Genomic DNA, 27131 nt, shown 5'->3' on the forward strand with positions numbered 1-27131 from the left:
CTGTTGCAAACTACAGTAACACAAGCAAAACAGCTGCTAGCCGGAGTGGCATCCTTCGTCGGCCTATAAGTTTACACCGAAAGGGATCTATCTATTGCTCCTTCACGCTTGGCAAACAAGGACTTTCCTTTGACATATCGTAAATAGTTGAGCAGAGCAGTAATACTGAGGAATTCTGGGAAGAGTTGACCTGACACGGTCAGAGGTATGGGAGGTTTGTCTGAGCGTATAGCCATCGGTGCATCTATTGTTTTATAAAGGCCACCAGGTATAACGATATATACGTCTGCAAACAGCATGTGTAACACTTGGGCTATCTGAAAACATATATTATGTCAAACATCTGAACAACAGGAAGTCTCTTATTACATACAGCATGATGGTCAGGGTGGGGGAAGAGAAGGGACATTTAACCACTTAAAACACACATTTAACTACTAATATACATATCCTCGCTGCACAGTATAAAGTTTCGATTACAAAGAAACAAGACCTCCCTTATGCATGAATGTGTTGATATATTAGTAAATTACTTGTTGTAGTAAATGGGTATTTCATGCTCATGAATAACCAAGTGAGCACAAGTTAATACAATCAACATAGCCCAACAACGCTTTTGTTTGACTCCGTCCACAAAAAGTCGCTTCACTTTTACCACAAATTTCCCATAATGCACAATGGCAACTCTACACAGCGACTGCATCTAGCAAGTCAGAAGTCAAGTAAAGGTTCACAAACCGAGCCGCATGGGTTTTGGGAACATCACACTATTATTAGAAGTCACGCGAGAGGAGAGTGAGCCAACAAATTTCCCCCAGAGTTTCCCCCGGGCTCTGCCCGGTTTCCTCCCACCATAATGATGGCCGCCGTCGTATAAGTGAAATATTCTCGAGTACGGCGTAAAACACCAATCATTAACTAAATAGCTTCAAAATAATGATAATATATTTTGTTTCTCAAGGAAAAAATGATGTACAAATTTCTACGAATGTTACACGCTATAAGCCTTTGGCTTACTGTGTATATGTGAAGACAAATTAACACGCTTAAACCAAACAATTTCCAAATGCCTTAACTATGAATCGGCATTCATCGAAACTTAGGCAGCAGGTGATGTAGAAGTTGTCCTAATTTCATTCAACTATTAATCAGATTCGAATCACTAATCGATGCCACAAACTGCCCCGTGTGAACGCGCCTTATCATAGTGGGAATGTACACAACATAAAGATAAACCACGAAAACAGTAAAGATTCCCACAGAGGTAGGAGAGTAACAATCAAGAGAGCAGTACAGGACTACAACCACACCACTGCAGTTGCTTAAATCTTCAAATCTTTACGATTTCTTAACAAATATGTATAGCTACGACACCCTGTCATCCCAAAAACCAGCACTTCATAATCATTTAAGGTAATTCCTAAAAATCACTCTGGTGAAAATGGAACAGACACAAGAAGACTTTATGCCCAACGACCGTGGCTAGTGCAAATAAAAGATCAGCAATCGAGATTTACTGTCTTCACTCTTGCACAAAAAGGCATCTGGCAACACCTTCCACGTTACATATGGAATGTTTTGAGATAAGGGCAACTAAAATTAACTCGCATCCTAGATGTCAATCGCATATAGACAACTAGACAACCCACATCCTAGATATCAACCACATATGGACAACTGGATAACTCACATCCTAGATGTCAACCACATATGGACAACTGGCTAACTCACATCCTAGATGTCAACGACATATGGACAACTGGCTAAATCACACCCTTGATGTCAACCACATATGGACAACTGGCTAACTCAACTCCTAGATGTCAACCGCATATGGACAACTACATAACCCACATCCTAGATATCAACCGCATATGGGCAACTAAAATTAACTCGCATCCTAGATGTCAATCGCATATGGACAACTGGATAACTCATATCGTAGATGTCAACCACATATGGACAATTGGCTAACTCACACCCTTGATGTCAACCACATATGGACAATTGGCTAACTCACATCCTAGATGTCAACCACATATGAATAATTGGCTAACTCACATCCTAGATGTCAACCACATATGGATAATTGGCTAACTCAACTCCTAGATGTCAACCACATATGGACAACTGGATAACTCACACCCTTGACGTCAACCACATATGGACAATTGGCTAACTCACATCCTAGATGTCAACCACATATGGATAATTGGCTAACTCAACTCCTAGATGTCAACCACATATGGACAACTGGATAACTCACACCCTTGATGTCAACCACATATGGACAACTGGATAACTCACATCGTAGATGTCAATCACATATGGACAATTTGCTAACTCACACCCTTGATGTCAACCACATATGGACAATTGGCTAACTCACATCCTAGATGTCAACCACATATGGATAATTGGCTAACTCACATCCTAGATGTCAACCACATATGGACAACTGCTAACTCACACCCTTGATGTCAACCACATATGGACAACTGGCTAACTCACAGCCTTGATGTCAACCACATATGGACATCTGGCTAACTCAACTCCTAGATGTCAACCACATATGGCCACATGGCTAACCCACATGCTAGATGTCAACCACATATGGACAATTGGCTAACTCACATCCTAGATGTCAACCACATATGGACAACTGGATAACTCACATCCTAGATGTCAACCACATATGGACAACTGGATACCTCACATCCTAGATGTCAACCACACATGGACAACTGGCTAACTCACAGCCTTGATGTCAACCACATATGGACAACTGGCTAACTCAACTCCTAGATGTCAACCACATATGGCCACATGGCTAACCCACATGCTAGATGTCGACCACATATGGACAACTAAAGATAACTCGCATCCTAGATGCCAACTACATATGGACAATTAGCTAACTCAACTCTTTACTCAGGTACATTCAATGACTGTGGTGAATTCATACCTGTATATGAGTAACAGCAGAGTTCAACACAAAGCTATTAAAACTACCCCTTCCCTTTGGTCCTTGAATCGCCACTTTACTGCCAAGTCAACTGTCCATCCTTCGGACGACTGACTGGCTGTCATGGTTCTTGCATAAAGATATCATCTGCAAGTGATTCATGAATGCAGCTGCCACACTAAAACCCGGATCTCCATCAAAGAATTTGGTAAAATTTGGAGCTTAATATATCTTTATATATCCCCAAAACTGCAGAATGTCCAATGTGCATTCATTCTGGCACAGAATCCCACAAATACATCGGCTGTGTGCATCCACAGTCTTGATTTCTTCAAGAACAAGACTGGACAATGTACTACACAACTCGAAGCCCTGTCCATCGGCCAACTTGATTCTTTGATGAACACAAATGAACAATGAAGAATAGAGCTTGACCCAAAGTGTGTGATTCAGGCGAAACATTCAACGTTTCTTGATCACTGACTCTGCCCGAAGTCATTGCACCCGGTAAGTCCATATACATCTTCCAGACTAGCTACTCTGGAAATTGAACATGCCACTTAGGCAGCACTTCATATATGGTATATGATAACCAGAGCTCTTTACACCAAATAAAGACAACAACTATAAGAGATTATCTTTTACCTGCCCATTAGGGAGAGATGGCTCCCACAACTCCTTGTGCCATATTAAGACCACAAATACCAAAGCTTCTCAAACCAGAACTCTTTGCAACAAAATGAAGACAACAAATATTAAAGGTCATCTTCCATTTGCCCATTGACGAGTGCTAGCACCAACAACACTTTGTACCATATTAAGACAACAGATATTAGAACTTCTCAAACCAGAACTCTTTGCGACAAAATGAAGACAACAAATATTAATGGTCAGCTTCCATTTGCCCATTGGTGAGTGCTAGCACCAACAACACTTTGTACCACATTAAGACAACAGATATTAGAACATCTCAAACCAGAGCTCTTTGCAACAAATGAAGACAACAAATATAAAAGGTTATCTTCCATATCGCCATTGGTCAGTACTAGTACCCAGAACTCTTTATACCAAACTGTCACAAACAAATATCAGGGGTATTCATTGCAAATATTGAGCATTTTCAATAAGAGCTCTTTGCACCAAATAAAGACAACAAATATCAGATCTTCTCGCCTACATGGCCAATGGGGTGTGCTAGTTTCAAGAACTCTTTGTACATAATCAAGACAACAAATATCAGAGCTCTTTTTCCACGCACCCAACAGGTTGTCCCACAAGTAGCTTTCCAAACTCTATGTACAAAATTGCTGCAACAATGTCAGAGGTTCTTAACCACTTGTACCAAAATAGGACCACAAGTACCAGAGGCTCTCATCAATATGCTCAACAACAAGAGATAGCACACCTGGAGTCGTACACCAGATTGCTGCAGCAGCTGCATTTATAATCACTCAAGAAATATATGTAAATGTTTCAAAAAATTTGTAGCGAAAAAGGCAACAAATGATTAGCCCTTAAAGAATCGCTGAATGGCCGGTGGTAACATCATGACCTCCTGCAAGCAAAGGAATGAATGAATGATTATGGTTTAACGCCACATCGGCAATATTTCAGCCATATTGTGGCAAGCAAAGGAGGACTGCATGTAATTACTCCTGACAGGTGAAGAACACCTGCAAGCAAAGGAGGACTGAATGTAATTACTCCTGGCAGGTGATGAACACCTGCAAGCAAAGGAGGACTGAATGTAATTACTCCTGACAGGTGATGAACACCTGCAAGCAAAGGAGGACTGAATGCAATTACTCCTGGCAGGTGATGAACACCTGCAAGCAAAGGAGGACTGAATGTAATTACTCCTGACAGGCGATGAACACCTGCAAGCAAAGGAGGACTGAATGCAATTACTCCTGACAGGCGATGAACACCTGCAAGCAAAGGAGGACTGAATGTAATTACTCCTGACAGGTGATGAACACCTGCAAGCAAAGGAGGACTGAATGCAATTACTCCTGGCAGGTGAAGAACACCTACAAGAAAAGGAGGACTGAATGTAATTACTCCTGACAGGTGATGACAGAGAGCGAAGTGGAGGGAGAGGGCACCATCAATGTCTTCCACTGTCACTGTCTTCCAATTTTCAGCATAGTTATCAAACCAAAATCCTATATTTCCTATATTTGGTATGGATAAGGATGCTAGGGTAAATAATGATAATTGTCACCCGTCCAAAACTCAATAATCTGAGAGAAAGTAATGCTTATTGGACAGGCAAATTTCAGTCTTTACCATAATCCTCTGAAATCATGAATATATGTAAATGATACATCAATACACATGCCTCTCAACATAATTGGAGACATCAGAAGTTCTTCATTCTATGCATCTAAACAGCTATTGCTGAACACAATTCCTTTGCAACAATAAAAAAAAATTCAGCAAATTGAAGAAATGAAATTAGCAAGATGTTGTGGAAAAGCCATTTCTACAAGAAGACAATGCTGCTAGCTCAAGATTTCAGCACTAAATTTAAATACTACACGCAGCTTAAGAATTCTGTACATGTATACAGATATCAATCAGTTTCTATCACTAGGACTTTACAAGAAACCCCAAAAAACAAAATACATATATATACCTATATATATATATAACATTCCTTGAAAAATAATAGTTAGTCAAGTGTAATTAATGACTTCTCCCTGACAGTTAGACAAACCTGAGGTGCAGAACAAAAAAGGGTGTACCCAAAACGTGAACTTAAAACGGGGATAAAACATTTATATAAAATTGAGCAGAGGGACTTGTTAGGAGTAGAGGTAACGGTTGATGGCGGCCAGTGGTTTGGGCATCCAGTCACGGATCAATGTGATTAGGCGCGTCTCCAAATAAGGGAAATACATCTCCCACTGTCTATTGGCTCCTCCCTTTATAATAGCCAGCGCTGCGTCAGCTGGCAATGCTGGCTTTAGAGTTTCCAGTAAGAACTTCTTTCCAAACAACAGTAACTTGTTAACAGCATTTTCTGTTCCTGAAATGAGGCAGATAATGAAGAGGTTTCCTTTAATACATGCACAGTTTTTTTTTTTTAGTCGTCGTTGCAATCATGTCTTGTCTTTGTAATGAGTCGAAATACCCTAATTCCTCAACCTAAGCGCATATGAAAGCGCAAATTTTGGTGCAATTTATGCATATTTTAAATTTGATTTTGGAGACCAAACTACATTGGTTGGATTGGCCAGTCTCAAAGAATTTAATTTTATCAGTCAAAACAGAAAAATGACTTCAGAATATGCTTGAACAGACAGCTTGCAAACATGAAAAAGGGTTGAAGAATTACAGTAAACCACTCTGTTGACTACAGCTGACCAAGTTTGCTACATTTCTTGTTTTGGTAATGACGTATATGTTAATATGGTCACAAAAACGGAAATAAAACTCTTTGCTGTATTTGTTCTCTACATACCTTAAATGCTCTAAAATTTCGTCGTTAAGTTGCTCATTTTTTTTCTAGATTCTGGATCTTCAGTTGACTTTAAAACAGTGCTTTGAGAGAAAGTAGATATCCAACTGGGAAAATGTTAATTATAGCACCAGAAGTAATATCTCATGACGTTTATTTGCCTCCAAAATGCTCTTCTCTGGTCGAGTTTTTAGGCTTTTTAATTACCCATCTTAATAGCAGACCACACGTATCTGAAGACCTATATTATGTATGTGGATTTAATGGATAGGAAATCAATGCATTGAACCTTTTGCTAGATTGTTTTTGATGGGTTTTTTTTTTTCCCACCTGCACACAAATCAGATCTCATTTTTGTTATTACATGGTGTGCTTTAGTATCAGCCTTGACCTTGAACATAATTTATCAAGTGGGTCGCACTATACCTTTTTCGAATTTACAATCATTTTAACACTACAAACAGTACACATACGAGTCTGTTATTTACCGAAAGTCAACCGTTTAAGCTATTCTTGGTACAAACAGAAAATTGATTTCATTAGCAAATACGGATTTTTGACCAAAATGTCTGGCCCTGTCACATTTCACTACTCACCAATGAGTCCGATGACGCCCAGGGTAACAGACACTTTACTGCCCTTAAGAATAAGCTCCTGTCTCAGGCTGCTGAAGAAGCCATCCAGAGCAAACTTGGACGCTGAGTAAGCTGCCACAAAGGGTTGACCCAGCTTACCTACGACAAGAGATACCAGCTTATACTTGACATACATCCACATGTAGTATATAAAATTCTTGTACCCTAATTCTCAAACCTTTACATACAACCACCGCTGCAACCAATATTTTGAACCAGCCCTGAAAACATAGTTGGTGAAGGAATTGGTTCAGGTGCCAGAAGATCCTGGGTCAGTTCACACCTAAGATCTTAAAAGAGGAGATTGTAAGTTTCTCCTCTGGCGTTCAGCAATAAAGGGATAGTGCAACCACTGGTTGACCTGTATCAGTATAACGGCTGAGGAGGGGCGGCTTACTTGTCTTTGCATAGTCATGTCAGTGAAGCAGCACTACATAAAAGAGCGGTGGAAATCTGTCCTGCAACAAGAAGGCACATTACATACACTCTAAGGACTCCGTCGTCATATGACTGAAAAATTGTCAAGTACAACGTTAAACCTCAAGCAATCACTCACTCCAATATTTTGAAGCATTCTGAGAGAACTTTGGGGTGTAGAAAAACAGCTTGCATCTTTAGCGACACAAATAAATAAGTTTTGGTGTCATTTTCGTAAAACTTTTATGCATATAGATTCCACTGAAGAAGTGCTTCACAGGTTGAAATAGTTGAAGATTTACAGTGACATTTTATAGTGACATATTTGTGTTCTATTCATGTTGAACTCGCTTTATCACTCCATATGCAACAGATACTCTGTGGAACACAGCAATACACTGTTAATGACCTAATATTTCAGCCATACATAGGCTATACCCATTTTGTCGGAGTTCTATCGATGTTACACACAGAAAGATCTTGCATTCACAATTGTTTGCTCCCCTCACAGATCAAGCTACATGAGAAGGGAGATAATCCAAGAGCAACAGTTCTTCTGGGGTTACAGAACCTGTAAATACTTTTGCTAATTTATTCATTTTTTTTTTATCCATAGCGTGCTCTTCAAACAGCATTCATTGATAACTAGGTCTTCCATTGACGTAACAGATTATAAATTGTGCCGCAAGGGAAAAGTGCTAAATTTACACAAGCATCTACACACATACTGCGCAATTATTCCAACTGATGACAACGTTAATGTGTTCTTCACTACAACAACGTAAGGCATATTAAAGTGATATTATCTAACATAATGACATTAATCATACCCCTCGTACAAGCACAATCAATTAAATGAAGTAGATGTGATAATCACCACAGTACATGCTTCATTTACACACAAGTCATTATCGGTTTTCATTACCACTCCGCAAGCATTTTGATTTTATTTCAAATACTAAATAAATTCTCCTTGATATAACAAATCAAATTCATATTTCCCACAGGAATGCTTCACATTTAGCACGAGACCAATGACGTAATACATCAGGGAGTTTGAGGGTACTATAATTAAAACATTTATGCCCTTTACTTGTGAACCACCTAAGCCACAGAGGCCCCTCAAAGTGTTCTAATACACAGAAGTTCTGAACATAACAAAATGTTTCTTCACACTCTCCCTCAATGACAACAGATTATTCTAAATATCCCTAGCTACATGTACCTTGCGCATTCACGAATGTTGTGTTTATCTGGAGACAAGCGATGAGCCACTGACGAATGAGGTCAAAATCTTGACTCTTGGATCCTGTTCTACAAAATGTGCATGTATGCACAACCGTCATGGGAACAAATCCCTTTAGTACATGTATATACTACCATGACAATAACGCTTACACAAATTTGTGCACTATTTAAAGAACGGGCCCCAGATCTGGCACGGCTGGCTGCAGATTTAAGTCGAAGCACTTGGTTTGACTGGTAAAGGTGTACCAATGTACCTGGCAAAGGGTAACTGATGGATTAATTAATTAAAACACTCTGATTTTCCACCCATAAACCTGAATAAAGTCACATACATGTATAAAACTAGACGTATTACCACACGAGTGTAAAACTGGAAGGTTTTGTAACCAAAACAAATGTCTCAATCCTGCACTCCTGCCTCCACATCTAAACCATTCTTATTACAGTGTATTAAAATAATCACCAAGAATATCACACTTTGGATTGTCTGACAGTACCTGGAGTCTTTTTATACTTCAGCACTTTAATATAAAGCTGTCAATATTAGACAAACCTGCTGGTGCTACATACAGTTGTGCACATTTAACCAACATATTACCCTTTGTAAGACAAATGAGTTTGGGCTAAAACTGTCCGTATCCACCAGTGTATTAGCCAAACCTGTCAGTATCATGATTATTGGCCAAACCTGTCAGTATTGCCCAAACCAGTCAGTATATTGGCCAAACTTCTCAGTACATTGGTCAAGCCTGTCAGCATTGGCCAAACCCATCAGTATATTAGCCAAAGGCCAAACTTGTCAGTACATTGGCCAAACTTGTCAGTACATTGGCCAAACTTATCAGTACATTGGTCAAACCTGTCAGCATTGGCCAAACCAGCCAGTATATTAGCCAAACCTATCAGCACTAGCCAAACCTGTCAGTATTTTAGCCAAACCTGTCAATATCATGAATATTAGCCAAACCTGTTAGTATTAGCCAAACCTGTTAGTATTAGCCAAACCTGCCATTACATTGGCCAAACTTGTCAGTACATTTACCAAACTTGTCAGTACATTGGTCAAACCTGTCCATATGGGCCAAACCTGTCCATATGGGCCAAACCTGTCAGTATGGGCCAAACCTGTCAGTATCCAGGGCTTCCTCCGGGTCAGTATTTTCTTTTAGCCAGTCACTTTAGCCATCCATCAGATTTTGTAGCAGATACTGCTTTTCTTCAAACATACTTTCTAGCGGCCTTGACTTCATCTTTGCCCTCAACAACTGATTTGAATTGAATCTGTAATTTGTTTTTATCTGCCTTGATATAGCATATGTTAGAATCAGTTTGGTCTGTTCCAGCTACATCTTAAGTTTATCTCATACTACATTTAGAACAACTGACCCTTAAAATAATGGGTCAATGCCTGGCAGAGTGAAAAAAAAATGAATCCTTTCTTTCAATCAGTCTGTGTACTGTGCTAGTAAAAAGCAATTTCCTCTATCAGAAAATATTTTTCACAAAATGAATTTGGAAATTTAGTTCATTTAAATGCAGCATTGTGATCAATACATTGGAGTAACCGGTCAAGATGAGTTCCTGGTGAAACTGAACTCTGTGGCAAGTCAAAAGGCGACAGCTAACAGATGAGCTATCAATCAATGCCGTGGCAGTGTGAAGCTATTTGTTAACACAATTGTCAGTGCAGCCGAGTGTTTTAGGACAAAATTGTTTGGTGAGAAAATAGTTTTGAAACATGGGTGGTGGGGTAAAGATTGTAAAGCATTAAAATCTAGATATTTTTTGAAAATCTATACAAGAAATAGAAGCGACTTTAACTACTCTGCGTGCAGTAATATACGCAAACAGTACAAGGAATTCCTGCCTTCCAAACAACAATTTTATCAGAATTACCAGACTGAATTGCTACTAAATGCTAACAAAACACATTTTGGAGTGTAATCAAAAACATACGGTGTAAAATAGCAACCAGTGTCATATCAATCAACTGCTGGTACAATTACTTTACCAACCTTTTCTAATCGCCATCAAACACAGCCGAAAACTGGTTCAGTGGAGCAGACACAAATTTCAACCATTTACATGATTACACAAAGGCTCTATTTGATGCTCCTATTACAGAGGAGGAATCAAACCAGGCCATCCATAATTTAAAACCACATAAAGCACCTGGCATAGATAATCTGCTAGGAGGATATTTTACAAATGCACCAAAAGTAGTGAACAACTACATGCTAAAGCTGTTCAACCATTTTTTGGAAAACGGTCAATTCCCTGAACAATGGAAAATTGCTATATTTGTCCCCTTATTTAAAAGCGGCGACGAAGCTGATCCCGGGAACTACCAAGGGATAGCCCTGCTAAGCAATATTAAGTAAAATATTTACAAGCATTATTAACAAGCAGTTGGCAGCATGGGCAGATATCGGAATCTAAGGCAGGGTTTAGAACAGGTTATAGCACAACAGACAACATTTTCCTACTATGAGCATGTACATGTATACAGAAACATCTATGTTAACGCAGGGGCAAATCGTACGTAGCTATTGTTGATTATAAGAAGGCGTTCAATTTAGTGAATATAAATAAGCTTATTTTCCTTATCTCTAGCAATGGATTGAATGGAAAATTGCTGAATTGCCTCAGAGGAATTGATTTGATTTATTTATTTGATTGGTGTTTTACGCCGTACTCAAGAATATTCCACTTATACGACGGCGGCCAGCATTATGGTGGGTGGAAACAGGGCAGAGCCCGGGGGAAACCCACGACCATACGCAGGTTGCTGGCAGACCTTCCCACGTACGACCGGAGAGGAAGCCAGCATGAGCTGGACTTGAACTCAGAGCGACCGCATTGGTGAGAGACTCCTGGGTCATTATGCTGCACTAGCGGGCTAACCAATTGAGCCACGGAGGCCCCACAGAGGAATTGACAATGAGGTGAAAATGTGTGCACAGTGGGGCAGAATTTACAAAAAAAATTTTATGCCCGGCAGTAGTAAGGCAAAGGGTATGTGTTAAGCCATTTATAATTCTCAATGTACATAAAGTGAGTACTAATGTGAATGAAGAAGGATACAATGGAGTTCAACAATTCCCTGAAGTTTTAGACCTGTTTCTTCTACTTTTTGCTGACGATGATGCGCTATTTTCATACACAACGATTGGACGCCGGAACCAGCTGTGTATTTTCCGTGACTATTGTAAAATGTGGGATCTCGATGTCAATATTTCTAAAACAAAAGTTGTAATTAGAAAGTGTGGCAGGCTACGTGTTTCCGAAAAAAGGGGTAACAGGAAACTAGACTCTTGAGGTAGTGAATTATTAAAAATATTTACGATTAACTTTTACTTCCAAATTTTGTCTCCACGGTTCAACTTCCATTGTTGTTGATTCTGCCAAGCGTGCACTGGCAGAGATACTTCGTACCAAGTGGTACCTTGATGTTATGCCCTTGAGTAGCTTTTTTAAACTGTATGATGCCAGTGTGAAGTCTACACTTATGTACATGTATGCTTCAGAGGTCCAAGTGGTACCTTGATGATATGCCCTTGAGTAGCTTTTTTAAACTGTATGATGCCAGTGTGAAGTCTACACTCATGTATGCTTCAGAGGTGTGGAGGTTCCAGCGATGCGAACAACTAGAGCAGGTCCAGAACAAGGCTTGTAAAAGATCCCTTAGAACAGGACAAAGAGCTTTGAATGCCATGGCCCTTGGGGAGTGTGGTCAGTCTCCATTGTACTGCTCCACTACAATCCACTGCGTCAAGCACTGGCTTAAGATTATAAGCGTGCCTGAATGGAGATACCCAAGAAAAAGTATACTCCATGTTATTAAATCTTGATGGGACGGGAAAACATACACAGGCCACATATATAAAACAGCTCCTCTCCCAGCTAGGATTTGGTTTTGTTTGGGTAAACCAAGGGGTAAATGAAGTGTTTCTGTCAGTGCTCAGACAATGTCTTCTTGACAATTTCCAGGGATAGTGGAGTGCCACTCTGGCAACTAGCAGCAGATATGATCTGTACAGGGTGTATAAAACCATATTTTGTGCAGAGTCATACCTGAGTCTAGTTTGAAATCCTAAATACAGGCATGCTTTGGCAAGTATGAGAGTTGGTGCTGGTGGCCTAAACGTCGATATTGGTAGATTTACAAATATCCCACCGTAGACGACGTTCTTTGTGCATTCGAAACCTTGCTGAAGACCTGTTTCATTTCATTTTTGTACGCCCAATGTACAAGGACTTTCGTCATGAGCATTTGACAGTGAAACATTTGTCAAATAGAATATCACATAGTTTTGTTCTACTCATGACAAGTCCGTCCTTAAGGCTGTTTAACAGATTGGCTAAGTTCTGTTACCTATCCCTAGAGCGGCGCACTAAAATCGATTTGTCGATTAGTATCAGCAGTATGTAACTCTTGTTGCAAAGATAAACTGTGTACAGACATTTTGAGTTACACCACTACCCTATGTACCTCCACAGATGCATGTATACAGGCACATGGCCAAAATACTGTTAATAAAGGAATTTATGAAGCATTGGAGTAACACAGTATGACAGGAGAAAACCAGATTATGTACACATTTGTATGTCAGTACTACATAGTCTGAAACATTTAATTTATTTCCAAAAAACAGATTACTCAAGATTACTCATTTTAAGATCTAACACTACCTATATTTATCCCCATTGATAATTTTTTTTTTTTTTTTTTGCTATGAAAAGCATCTCCAAAAATGCCACTATTCTCGTTCATCGCTTAACAAAAATGTTTTTCCAGTGTTATCTAATGTAAGTCAACTTGCAATAATGCTGAAGCCCCTTTATAGATTTGTCAAGTAAAATAGCCATGTGACTGTGTTGTTGCTGTTTCGCCGAAATGAGGTCGTCTGAAATGAAACTAAATAGATTGTTTTTAGAAAAATGCCAGAAAAATGGTGAAAAAAATGTGCTTAAAACCCCAGAAAACTCCCATGACTGAGAAATACTTGGGAAATTGCACCAGGTAATTTTTTGTATTACATATTGAATTTTGTCACCATTTCAAAAAAATTTTCTAAATTTGTGACAATGGCGAGCATCAGCGGAAGCCCAGCAGTATATTAGCCAAACCTGTCAGTATTTGCCAAACCTGTCAACATTAGCCAAATCTCTAAGTATTAGTCTGGTAGAGCATCCGCTTTGGGACCGGTAGATTCAGGATCAATCCTTGATCGAGTCACACCTAAGACTTTAAAAGAGGAAGTTGTAACTTCCTCGTTTGGCGTTCAGCATGAAGGGGATAGTGCAACGACTGGTTGACCCGTATCAGTATAATGGCTCGGGCGGGGCGACTTACTTGCCTTCGGTAAGTCGTCTCAGTGAAGCAGCACTAAATAAAAGAGCGGTGGAAATCCGTCCTGCAACAAGGGGGCACATTACACGTGCATGCACCCTAAGGATTCCTTCGTCGTCATATGACTGAAAAATTGTTGAGTACGACGTTAAACCCCAAGCACTCACTCACTCTAAGTATTAGTCAAAACTGTCAGTATATTGGCCAAACCTATCAGTATTGTTCAAACCTGTCAGTACTAGCCAAATGTGCCAGTATATTGGCCAAACCTGTCAGTTCATTGGCCAAACCTGTCAGTTCATTGGCCAAACCTTTCTGTTCATTGGCCAAACCTGTCTGTTCAATGGCCAAACCTGTCAGAATTAGCCACATCCATCTGTATTTGCCAAACATGTCAATATTAGCCAAACCTGGCAATATTAGTAAAAACCTCACCATGTTTTGCCAAACCTATCAATTTTTTTCCTAAGACTAAGCTCTAATTATAATGCTGAATTATGACCTGACCTACAGTGTACCTGTATATGTAATGTAAATCACCCACTTAATAAAATCTATAAGCAACAAAGAACAGACATTTATAGATTTTCTAACGACATGGTTAACATTACAATAATTAATACTTCAGTAGTATAACTTTCTTCAAAACATGTACATAACTAAATCATGCTTCGCACAGAGAAATATGAAAGAAATTCCAGAAGTTTTCAAGTTGTTTTTCAGCACCAAATTGCAATTTTCAAGGAAAGATTTTACATAGTTTTTAATGAGGTTATACGACAGATTTTCTATCAAAAAGAACTGATGAGCGCACATCCAGTCAAATTTTCACATAGCTCAAATAATAACCATACACAAAGTTCAAGCCTTGTTTGATGTGTACATGTTACTATTCAAAATCAATAATAAAGTTTTTAAAATTTATTAAACAGGTCACATTACAACTTTTTCAAATTTTAAAACCATTTTAATACTGTAATATTAATAGTTCGGGTACAAGTCTGATATTTAATAATGGCAATAAATTTGAGCCAGTCTTGATAAATACAGAAAATTGGATTGATTTTTTGCCAAGGATCTCAGGTATAGCTTGTTTGAATGTTTTGAATTTTTTTAAAAGTGATTTATATTTTTATTTTAGAGGTTTCTCATTTCTATTTATAAAACAAAATGTTTTTTTAAAACTGCAGTTTTCTTTTCAATGTACTTTTTCTGCTTCATTTTCATTTTTTTTCTTGGTTAGTTTGACCTTCTGAGTTCTTTATTTATTTCTTGCTTAATCTGAGAGGCAGTCACATTACATTTGGCTAAATTCAAAGTGGGGTTATCTGGCAACATAAAATGGAAGAAAAGTATACGATCTTTGCTTTAATAGAATCTGTGCCTTACGTTTTCTCCCCAAACAAATCTTATAAATTTTGCTCTGAATGGAATTTATTATGATTCTGCTGATTTGACACTTTTACAATATTAGACCCACGTGATACAGCTTACTGATCACTCACTCACTGACCAAAGCATGCATAATGTGGTTACAACTACAAATAGCGACCTCTATGATGTCACCGCCATATACTTAGATTAACTGTGTTTTGACCTGGCTTTGTTTTTTTTTTTTTGCTTTTTTTTATTATTGTTTTACGCCGTACTCAAGAATATTTCACTTATACGACGGTGGCCAGCATTATGGTGGGTGGAAACCGGGCACAGCCCGGGGGAAACCCACGACCATCCGCAATCGCCTCAGAAACATTTTTAATTTTAGATTTCAGTTTTTTCACTTTTTGATAAAGAACCATGTGCAAAACGGATATTCCATTTCACCCCAAAACGGAATTTTCCAAGAGTTTCCAGGAGTTTTTATTTTTCTCCAGGACTTTCAAGTACTTCAAACAGAATATCATTTTTTAGGAAATTCAAGGAGTTTAAAGAACTGTGCCAACCCTGTAAATTTATCGACCTAAAACAAATTTGTCGCACATCAACTCTTTATAATGAGTACTGCCATGACCAAACATAAATTTAGAGAAATCTGGGCCCAGTTCCAAAACTCTTATGAAGTCAACGTTGCTTGTATTGATCATGGCAACATATGCTATGTATCTAAGCTTGGGGTTTTATGTTTTCAGTCAATTATATCATTTTTCAGTCATGTGAAGTGGAGTCATTAGGTGTGTGTATATATCTACATCTACATGTACTGTGTCTTCTTGTGGCTGAGAGAGTCCATGCTGCCAATCACGCTGTGGTATCATGCAAAAGACATCAGACATGACAACCCCATCCAGTCACATTATACTGACATCGGGCCAGTCAGTCCTGTTTCTTTGCTCTAGCCTCACAGGGCTGAACGCCAAACGAGGCAAGGAGTACCAAGTTTAAAGTCTTTGGTACATGTATGACCCAGCCCGGATTTGATCTCCCGACTTTAAGACCAACACTCTAACCATTAGGCTGCAGTCACAACATAATATTGACTACTCCAGTTTACTCCATCCTTCAAGCTTTGAAAAAATTATTGTAAAACTGAAAATTTCAGATTTATCTGAGTTCGACCAGTTAAACTTTTTAAATCCGTTATACCATAGAGACCAAAGGGTTACAAAGGGGTGGATAGATAGGCCAAGAAAAATTTTAGATCTGCTTTCGCCCAAGTTTCCGATAATATAATTTACATGGTTTCTGAGCGACAGACGTCAGCAGAGGCCAATATGAGAGTTCAATACTGCCACTAAATATTTCCATATCCTGTCACAAAATATTAACCATGCAATAAAATTTATCCTGAGGGTCCTCTGTGGATCAGTTGATTAGAGCGCTAGCACAACGTAATGACCCAGGAGTCTCTCACCAATGCCGTCGCTGTGAGTTCAAGACCCGATCATGCTGGCTTCCTCTCCGGCTGTTCGTGGAAACGTCTGACAGCAGCCTGCGGATGGTCGGGGGTTTCCACCAGGCTCTGGCTAGTTCCCGCCCACGATATTGCTGCTCACCGTCGTATAAGTGAAATATTGTGGCGTAAAACACCATTCAAATAAATAAATAAATTTATCCTGCGTAAGACCCTGATTTATTATTTAATCCACGTACCTGCCACTGACGACACGACGATGACACGACCCTCAGTCTTGTCCAGGTGAGGCATGGCATGGGTTGCCAGGTGAACATAAGCCTTGAAGTTCACATCCATGATGGTGTTCAGCCTGGTGAGGTTTTCTGGGGACCCCTCCCAACCACCGAGGTTGTGAACCAAGATGTGGTTCAGCACCAGGTAGTCCAGTCCTCCCATCCTGTCAACCGCTTCCTGGAAGGAAGAGGGACTGATTGGTTGATTGATTAGCTGATTCACTAGCTCATATCAGATTATGCATTTTCCAGTCATTCTGGCATTTTCCTTGTAGCATATTCAATGACAGATTTTTTTCCCTGTTATTTAGAATTTTCTTCCTATACAATGACTGCCAGACGGAGCTGGAAACCACACTGCCCTGACTAAAGCATCAACCAATGCCAGCTAACATTGTACTAGCAAACTTTTTACACGAACTCGTGGAAAGCATGTGGCATGTTGCCATTAAGGCTCCAAGAGCAATGGAAGTCAACAAATACACGTATCTTAGAAAGATTCCCTGTCTAAGAATGGTTCACTAAACGTACAACTCATATGATGGCTTTTTTTTATTGTATAGTGATTATTTATTTTATTTATTTGATTGGTGTTTTATGCCGTACTCAAGACTAATTCACTTCTACGACGACAGCCACCACAATGGTGGTTTAGCGATTATAAACACTGCTTATTTTTGAAGCAAATTCCAGACCGACAGATTGATATGCCCAAAATGTACAAATAGTGTTGATTTATTCATATGTACAACATGTGGTGATTACCATATTGAGGTTTATGATGATTCAATGTCGTGTACCTTTGTGATTTATTTGGATTTGATTGGTGTTTTACGTGTACTCAACAATATTTCACTTATACGACGGCGGCCAGTATTACAGAGCAGCTTTATGGTATGGTCATGAAACTTGAGGTTATTCTCATACCTGACAACTTTTCCAGTCCATGTCAACAATTTCTTCATTTATTTATTTGATTGGCGTTTCACGCTGTACTCAAGAATATCTCACTTATACGATGGGGGCCAGCATTGTTGTGGGAGGAAACTGGGTAGAGCCCAGAGGAAACCCAGGACCATCTGCAGGTTGCTGGAAGACCTTCCAACACCATGTCACCAAAGTACTGCTGCTGAGGAGGTAAATGTATGATGTGAAATGTTCTTAAAGGACGTCACTCAGTTTTATGCGTGTAGGAAACCTGCTTATCTGGATATCATCAGGATATTCACCAAATGAGAATTGGGAAATCTAGACATTTCCTGTCCAAAGCACCTGCAGCTTTATACAGAGTTTTGCTTAAGGAGTCATCCACCTGACATGCACATGTACGCCCAGTTTCCAGACCACTGTTAACATTATACCTGTATCACTTTCTCTGTAGACGTCAGATCACTCATGTCCGCCGCGTAGTAATAATACTTCCCATCAGGGTCTCCAACTTCCCTACAATTGTCTACCACCTGGGTAAAACATAACACACATATAGGATAAATAACATTCTTGTTTATCGAAGGTAGTTTGGTGAATGCACAATGAAACTGTTCTTCCCCAAGGCCTTTCGAGCAACAACAATATATACATGTAGGAAACATGTACTTCAGAGTCCAATCAAAAAACACATCAATATCTATATATAAAAGAAGGTAAAGCATCATGTAGTTTGAAAGGAATACATCAATATATAACAAGATAAACCATGATGCAGTTTCAAGCTACATACATTCATGCAAACATCCAATAGTGCTGTCTCTGCACCTGCCCCAACCAGCAGAAGTAGGGCAGTAGGAGACAGCAAAATGCGACACACAAATCATGGCATTCAATATTTTAAAGTATCATCACACGATTACAGAAGCTTCAGTTTAAGATGGGGCCATGATGCCTCTCATTGTGAGCACAACATTTAAGATGTAAAGTGCTACATTATATGTAAATGTTTTCCATGCTGCTTTCTAGATCTGTCTAAACCCAACCATTTTTGGTCTGTGACAAGCAGTGGGTATGGTGGGATTAACTCCAAAACAGATAAATATATAGTATTTATTTATGTGCTTGGTGTTTTACGCCATACTGAAGAATACTTCACTTATATGACAGTGTTCTGCATTATGTCGTGAGGAAACCAGGCAAAGCCGGGGGAGCGGGGGGAACCCTTGACTATCTGCTGATTGCTGTCAGACCTTCCAGTTGTGGGTATGAACTGAAGCCAGTGAGAGGCTCCTAGGTCATTGAGCTGCATTAGCACCCTATGGCCTAGGCCATAGAAGTCCCTACAACTGAGAGTAAACCCAATCCAGCAGCATTTGTTTGTTCTGTATGAGTAATAACTCTGATCACTGATTCTAAAGGGGTATAACCTAACCTTACACATAACATGTGATTCCCAGAAGCCTCTCTGTATGACAAGTTATCACATCACTGTACTCCCCGACCTCTACTACACAGAGTGACCTTCTTCTGTACTCAGTGACCTCACAATGGACAGCAGGCTTTACACAAGTTATAGAGGGCAAATCTGTGTCAGCCAGTACAAAAGAGGTGCCAGACAAGGCAGACCCTTAAGACAGAGTGAGCTACTGTAAATTGTAGAATCTGTCCTGAACCAATGTGTACAGATATCACTCCCAAAAGTTTCATGACCAGATGACTGTGCTAGCTGTTTGTTAAACTGTGAAAGCTGTTGAGCTTTGAATAGCTGAACAGTAGCAGTTTATCAGTTAAAATTACATTTATACCACATAAACCATACTGATAATTTTTATATAATTCAGACAAAACAAAAGATAAACATAATGTTTGTGAGTGGTGAAGAAGTATTCCGTTCAGGTCAAAATTCTTTTATGGTTTGTTAAATAACAAACACCAAACACACAATCTAGAGCCATATTTTGGGTTCCTAATCTGTTGGATGCCCATACTAATTAAGCCACATTAAAACCAAACAAACATAAATATGACGGTTTACTTACAAAAAGTCAAGTTTGCGTACAAATGAATTTTTGTCTCGCTACAGTCCTGAACACTTTTCTGTTCTACTGGATGTTTGTCAGTCATGTATTTTTTTAATTGTTCCAGTACACACATACAGTGAGTGAGTGAGTGCTTGGGTTTTAATGTCATACTTAACAATTTTTCAGTCATATGACGACAAAAGAACCCTTTGAGTGCATGTAAAGTGCCTCCTTGTTGCAAGACGGATTTCCGCCGCTCTTTTTATCTAGTGCTGCTTCACTCAGACGAAGGCAAGAAAGCGCCCTGCCCGAGCCATTATACTGATAGGGGTCAACCAGTCGTTGCACTATCCCCTTCATGCTGAACGCCAAGTGAGGAAGTTACAACTTCCTCTTTTATTGTCTTAGGTGTTACTCAATCTAGGATTGACCCCTGGATCTATCTCTCCCGAAGCGATGCTCTACCAACTGTGCTATCAGTGCCGGTCTACTGTACACGAACCTTCATGTTGCCTATGTTTAGTTATTTATTTATCTGAATGATCTTTTTGCTCCATACTCACAACTATTTCACTAACATGACGGTGGCCAGCAGTTTGGTTGGAGGAAAACGGCCAAAGCGCTCGAGAAAACCCACGACCATCTGTAGCAGTTGCACATACAACATGTACAACGCTTGAATTCTAAAATGACATTCACAGATCATAATTCCCTATCTTGGACTCAGTCTTCTTTCTGCTGACATTTTCAATGGACACAATAATTTTGAAGTTTTATACTTGTGATATGTCTACTCATGAATAAATTAATGATTAAACTACATGTACCTACATTTAGGATAAAACTACAAGTACTTAAGTTTTTAATGGCATGGATTAAGTACACGTAAATACTGTCCAACCTGATTATGTGCAAACCTTAAAACCCAAAGCTATGCTTGAATTTATCAGAGTTGTAAGTCATGTGTCCGTAGATAGAAAAGGTTACTGAATTACCTCCCTTGGTACTCATGTGTGACATATATGTTCTTCTGTACCGATTCATGTTTTCCCTTTTTGAAAAAGACAGATACTTGTAAGACTTTTGCTGCTGAAGAATGGTATTGACTCAATCACTGATTTACAGGACGCTGACTTAAGGTCAGGGGAATGTCTTTACAATGGGACATTTTCTGTCCTATTTTATACAAGCATGAAACTTGAGGCAACAGTAATTTACCAGACCGATGTGACTTTCATTTATACAGATTTTCAAACAAACAAACATGATAAACTACGTAAATGTAGCAATTTCACACCACTAAGGATGTCTAGGGTTTTCTGTTTGAGCAGTAGCCCACAAGGCAGCCATTCCTGAGTGGAAGGAAATCACGTACGAGAGCGTAATTTTTTTTTTTTACAGATGTGGCTTTCATTTATATAGATTTTCAAACAAACAAACATGATAAACTACGTAAATGTAGCAATTTCACACCACTAATGATGTTTACAGTTTTCCATTTGAGCTGTAACCCACAAGGCAACCATTCCTGAATGGAAGGAAATCATGTATGAGAGTATTTCTTTTTTTTTTAACTAGGGAAGACATTCAGTTGTTGACAATAAACAATCCTTGCTTTGCTTATCAAACCCTCAGAAGTTCACAGTACAAAGTATGGAGTACATTGTATGAAGGCATGCAGCATTGCCTGATATAGACAGTCACAGTTTGAGTTCATTCATCAGCTCAGTTCATTAGTAACTGCATTCTACACAGACTGATGCGTTTAACGGTATGAAGTGCCATGAAGTGGGTTCGCTCGCATATCTGGAAGTGTCTTTCATAATGGGATTTTACGCGCCTAAGTGGAGAGTGCCTGAGAAACTAAAGGCCGAACTAAAAGCCTTCCTATCAAAAGGGTTCTTCATTTTTATATAACACAGCCAATGAGCAGATATACATACATGTGGGTTATATTAACAATGAAGCTGTATACAATTTGCATGACATAGTTTCTAGTCCTGGAAGATTCTGTGGGTTTAAGCAGGATTATGTGGGTTTAAGCAGGAACAGTGGGTGGGTTCCACTCTCATCTTATACATATGTATATGTACATGTACACCAACATGTAGTTGTTAATTGTCATTTCACTGATGTTTACATATGCTTGATTTATTTTACTGTTAATAACAAGTCTGCCACTAACCTGTGGATGGTCGTGGGTTTCCCCCGGGCTCTGCCCAGTTTCCTCCCTGGCCGCCGTCATATAAGTGAAATATTCTTGAGTACAAACATAAAACACCAATCATATAAATAAATAAATATTAAAAATAAGTGCTTAAAGAAAGCCTCAGATGAAGTTCAAATTGTCATTTCTGTTGGTACCCTATTTCTTCTAAAATTGCTCATTTTAGCCAATATATATGTAACTCTAGCAGGAATGTTAATTTTCTTTTTTCTCACATGGTTAGACCATCTAATGAACAACATACATGTACTCATATATTTACTTTTCCAAAAGGCTGGCAAAGAAAAGCAATACTGTACTTTCAACACTACTTATATCTGTCCCAAATTTTAGAAGAATTACAGTAAGTAGTGCGATATTAGTCCGCCAGTTGTTTGTCTTTAGTGAGCTTTAGTACTGGTGGATCAGGATGTTCATAACAGGCAAATAACAGGCTACAGCTGCCTACTTTGAACTCTATGACCATTGTTACCAACAGTCATTGTGACCTACATGTAAATGCTTCCAATACTGACCTCTACTTTTGAGCTTTGACATTCTCTATTTCTAAATGAAAGCTCTGGTGGACCCTGGTTGCAGGTTAAAGAAATAAGTTAATTTTTGACATCATTAATCAACATACTGGAAACAAAGACTAGCTTTGTACCCCACATTGGGCTCTTCCCCCAAACAAAGTTGTTTTGGCAGCTGTCATTAAAGACATTACCACAACAGGCTACTTAACAGCTGGATTATCAGCTGGGGCCTTAGGAAAACTGATGTTTAAAGCCATTTTTACACCTCAAGAAAGAAAGCTTAGAGGCTCATTTGTACTTTTATTATATGTTATGTCACATCTTAAACTTCACATGTTTTTAGAAATAAAAGCCAAGCATTTCTTGTATCCTTTGAAGTATTGGCACTCACGCTATCTTTACCATTGGCTCAAATTCACCTTGGTCCTGTAGTACCATGTAGGTATCAAAACTGTACACAAACTTTTGGTTGGTCATACTATCGAGAATGGTCAGCCTGGTTAGGTCTGGTACCTACCTTCTTCAGTGCAGCCTCTCTCCGTGAAGTAACCAGCACTTGGGCTCCCAGACGACAGAAATGGTAGGCCATCTGCTCTCCTATCCCAGTAGATGCTCCAGTTACAATCACACGCTTCCCTTGTAGCGACTCTGAAACACACCCAAAAACACAGGTACAACAGAGGCGTGCATCACCCAGTAGGCAGGTTTAATATGTTTTACAATAGACAGCTGGGGCCTCAGTGGCCTAGGGCTTAGTGTGGTAGTGCAGTACAATACTGAAACACACCCAAAAACACAGGTACAACAGAGGCGTCCATCACCAAGTAGGCAGGTTTAATATGTTTTACAATAGACAGCTGGGGCCTCAATGGCCTAGAGGTTAGTGTGGTAGTGCAGTACAATACTGAAACACACCCAAAAACACAGGTACAACAGAGGCGTGCATCACCCAGTAGGCAGGTTTAATATGTTTTACAACAGACAGCTGGGGCCTCAGTGGCCTAGGGGTTAGTGTGGTAGTGCAGTACAATACTGAAACACACCCAAAAACACAGGTACAACAGAGGCGTGCATCACCAAGTAGGCAGGTTTAATATGTTTTACAACAGACAGCTGGGGCCTCAGTGGCCTAGGGGTTAGTGTGGTAGCGCAGTACAATACTGAAACACCCCCAAAAACACAGGTACATCAGAGGCATGCATCACCAAGTAGGCAGGTTTAATATGTTTTACAATAGACAGCTGGGGCCTCAATGGCCTAGGGGTTAGTGTGGTAGTGCAGTACAATACTGAAACACACCCAAAAACACAGGTACATCAGAGGCGTGCATCACCCAGTAGGCAGGTTTAATATGTTTTACAATGGACAGCTGGGGCCTCAGCGGCCTAGGGGTTAGTGTGGTAGTGCAGCACAATACTGAAACACACCCAAAAACACAGGTACAACAGACGCGTGTATCACCAAGCAGGCAGGTTTAATATGTTTTACAACAGACAGCTGGGGCCTCAGTGGCCTAGGGGTTAGTGTGGTAGTGCAGTACAATACTGAAACACACCCAAAAACACAGGTACAACAGAGGCGTGCATCACCAAGTAGGCAGGTTTAATATGTTTTACAATAGACAGCTGGGGCCTCAGTGGCCTAGGGGTTAGTGTGGTAGTGCAGTACAATACTGAAACACACCCAAAAACACAGGTACAACAGAGACCTGGGGTCTAGAGAGTGAGTGCTTGGGGTTTAACGTCGTACTGTACTCAACAATGTTTCAGGCATATGACGACGCGGGAATCCTCAGAGTGCATGTAATGTGCCTCCTTGTTGCAGGATGGATTTTAACTGCTCTTTTATCTAGTGCTGCTTAACTGGGATGTCTTACCGAAGGCAAGTAAGCTGCCCCGCCCGAGCCATTATACTGACAGGGGTCAACCAGTCATTGCACTATACCCTTCATACTGAATGCACAGGTCTTATGTGTCCATGGCCTAATGGTTAGCGCAATACTGAAACACACCCAAAAACCCTTTTCTTACAATATTCCAGTGATTTCCATCCCATGTCTGCCATGTTTCATGCTCAAACATCAGGCAATTACACGTACATGTATGTGCTGGCTGTTTGAAAGATAAGCTGTTGACAACAAAATTTAAAGGGAAGAAAACTTGACATTTTAGGCTGAAAAGAGCACATATTTTCTATCTGGTGGCGCCTGCTGCATAACATGGCGATTTTTCCTCCCCACACACGTAAAGCCTGAAAACGTCAAAGCTGGCATAAATAGCTGAGTCCATCGCGTCCTCCATCTTTAACACCCTGTATTTTATGCTGGGGGTGTGTTGCCTCTCAGCTAATGACAGTCATTAAAACTGCCGGCTTGTTCGTGTAAACTCGGAGCCTGCGTCCAACATTCCGGTTTTCCGATCGTCAAGCAGAAAACGAACTGTACTGTTCACTTCCTTCTAGAAAGAAATGTACGATTTCGAAATTTTCCTCCCAACACAGAAGACTTCACGACGTGTTCTTAGGAAAAATGGAGTCACCCACAGCGATTTTGTTTATAATTTGTCAACCTGAGGCACATATGAGAATTTTATTTATGGTATGCAACTGTGAGGAAATGCTTGCTCTTTTCAATGGTGTTGGACTGATATATAAATTTTCTTCTCCTTTAATGATTTTGAGTAGGCTTATATCTGAAGCTTTAATGATTTTGAGTAGGCTTATATGTGAAGCTTTAACGATTTTGAGTATGCTTATATCTGAAGGCAATTTAACAAAAGATAGAAGGCAAAATAAATTCCTAACAAAAAAAAAAATGCCTTTGGAAGAAATTTTCAAACAGCAGCACGTACCTTGCTTGAACTTGGTGGAACTTTGAATTCAAAACATGGTGGACATTGGTGTGACTTGTTCCTTTCAAAAGTTTAAATGGCTTGTTTTAAATACTGTTAAATGATGGTTTACTGCTGCAGGATTTTATGGGGGAATCAGTGTATGCCAAACAGATATAAATAACAAATTCAAGTTTGAGTAAAAATCAGTGAAATCTCCAACATGGTACTACCTGTAGCAGACTCTGCCTACATGTATTTACAGCATGATATAGGAACCTTGCCTGCCTGGGCTCAGGGTTTTAATTGAGAAGACTTTACTTGTCAGTCATCTTGCTCGTCGCCTAAAACAAAATTTATTTAGAGCAAAAAAAAAGACAAAAAACAACTATGCAATTAACATCAATTCTGCTTTTTTTTTTAACACCTTTTCAGCTCCCCCCCCCCCACCCCCCCCCCACTTCCCCACCAATGTAGCTATATTTTGTCTTATACATATATCTGGTTAATTTAACAATTTTTTAAAGTTATGTTTTACAACCGGTCTTGAATAATCTTTAATAATAGTTTAGACTTTTTATGAATGTACAAGGTAAGAATTTCATTGAATACCCGCACATGTCTATGCTTAATACACACGCTCTAGAAGTCATATTTGCCCATGTCTATGCTTAATACACACACTCTAGAAGTCATACCTGCACATGTCTATGCTTAATACACACACTCTAGAAGTCATACCTGCACATGTCTATGCTTAATACACACACTCTAGAAGTCATACCTGCACATGTCTATGCTTAATACACACACTCTAGAAGTCATACCTGCACATGTCTATGCTTAATACACACACTCTAGAAGTCATACCTGCACATGTCTATGCTTAATACACACACTCTAGAAGTCATACCTGCACATGTCTATGCTTAATACACACACTCTAGAAGTCATACCTACACATGTCTATGCTTAATACACACGCTCTAGAAGTCATACCTGCACATGTCTATGCTTAATACACACACTCAAGTCATACCTGCACATGTCTATGCTTAATACACACGCTCTAGAAGTCATACCTACACATGTCTATGCGTAATACACACGCTCTAGAAGTCATACCTGCACATGTCTATGCTTAATACACACACTCTAGAAGTCATACCTGCACATGTCTATGCTTAATACACACACTCTAGAAGTCATACCTGCACTTGTCTATACTTAATACGCACGCTCTAGAAGTCATACCTCCACCTGCCCTATTTGTCACACACATTCACGCTTGTGTAAACATAAACACATACATGTAAGGTGTCATTATTAAAACTGAGGGCAACGCCACACCCAACTCCTTGCCCAACATCTTTAATACCTTATATTATATAAGGCCTTATTTT

The 27131-nt window shown here is 39.5% G+C and overlaps 1 protein-coding gene across 1 annotated transcript in view; it reads right to left on the reverse strand.

Annotated features, from left to right (window-relative positions):
- Positions 1-27131, reverse strand: part of LOC135462772 (hydroxysteroid 11-beta-dehydrogenase 1-like protein) — a 61469-nt gene continuing 34338 nt past the window's right edge. Inside the window, exons 3-7 of the mRNA XM_064740017.1 lie at positions 23418-23548; positions 18569-18667; positions 17172-17385; positions 7025-7162; positions 1-5996 (exon numbers count right to left, since the gene is read on the reverse strand). Coding sequence (XP_064596087.1) covers positions 5773-5996; positions 7025-7162; positions 17172-17385; positions 18569-18667; positions 23418-23548 — 806 coding nt within the window. The 3' untranslated portion in view covers positions 1-5772. The remainder of the gene's footprint in view (positions 5997-7024; positions 7163-17171; positions 17386-18568; positions 18668-23417; positions 23549-27131) is intronic.

Source organism: Liolophura sinensis, chromosome 2 (assembly GCF_032854445.1).
Source record: "Liolophura sinensis isolate JHLJ2023 chromosome 2, CUHK_Ljap_v2, whole genome shotgun sequence".
Classification (NCBI taxonomy): domain Eukaryota; kingdom Metazoa; phylum Mollusca; class Polyplacophora; order Chitonida; family Chitonidae; genus Liolophura; species Liolophura sinensis.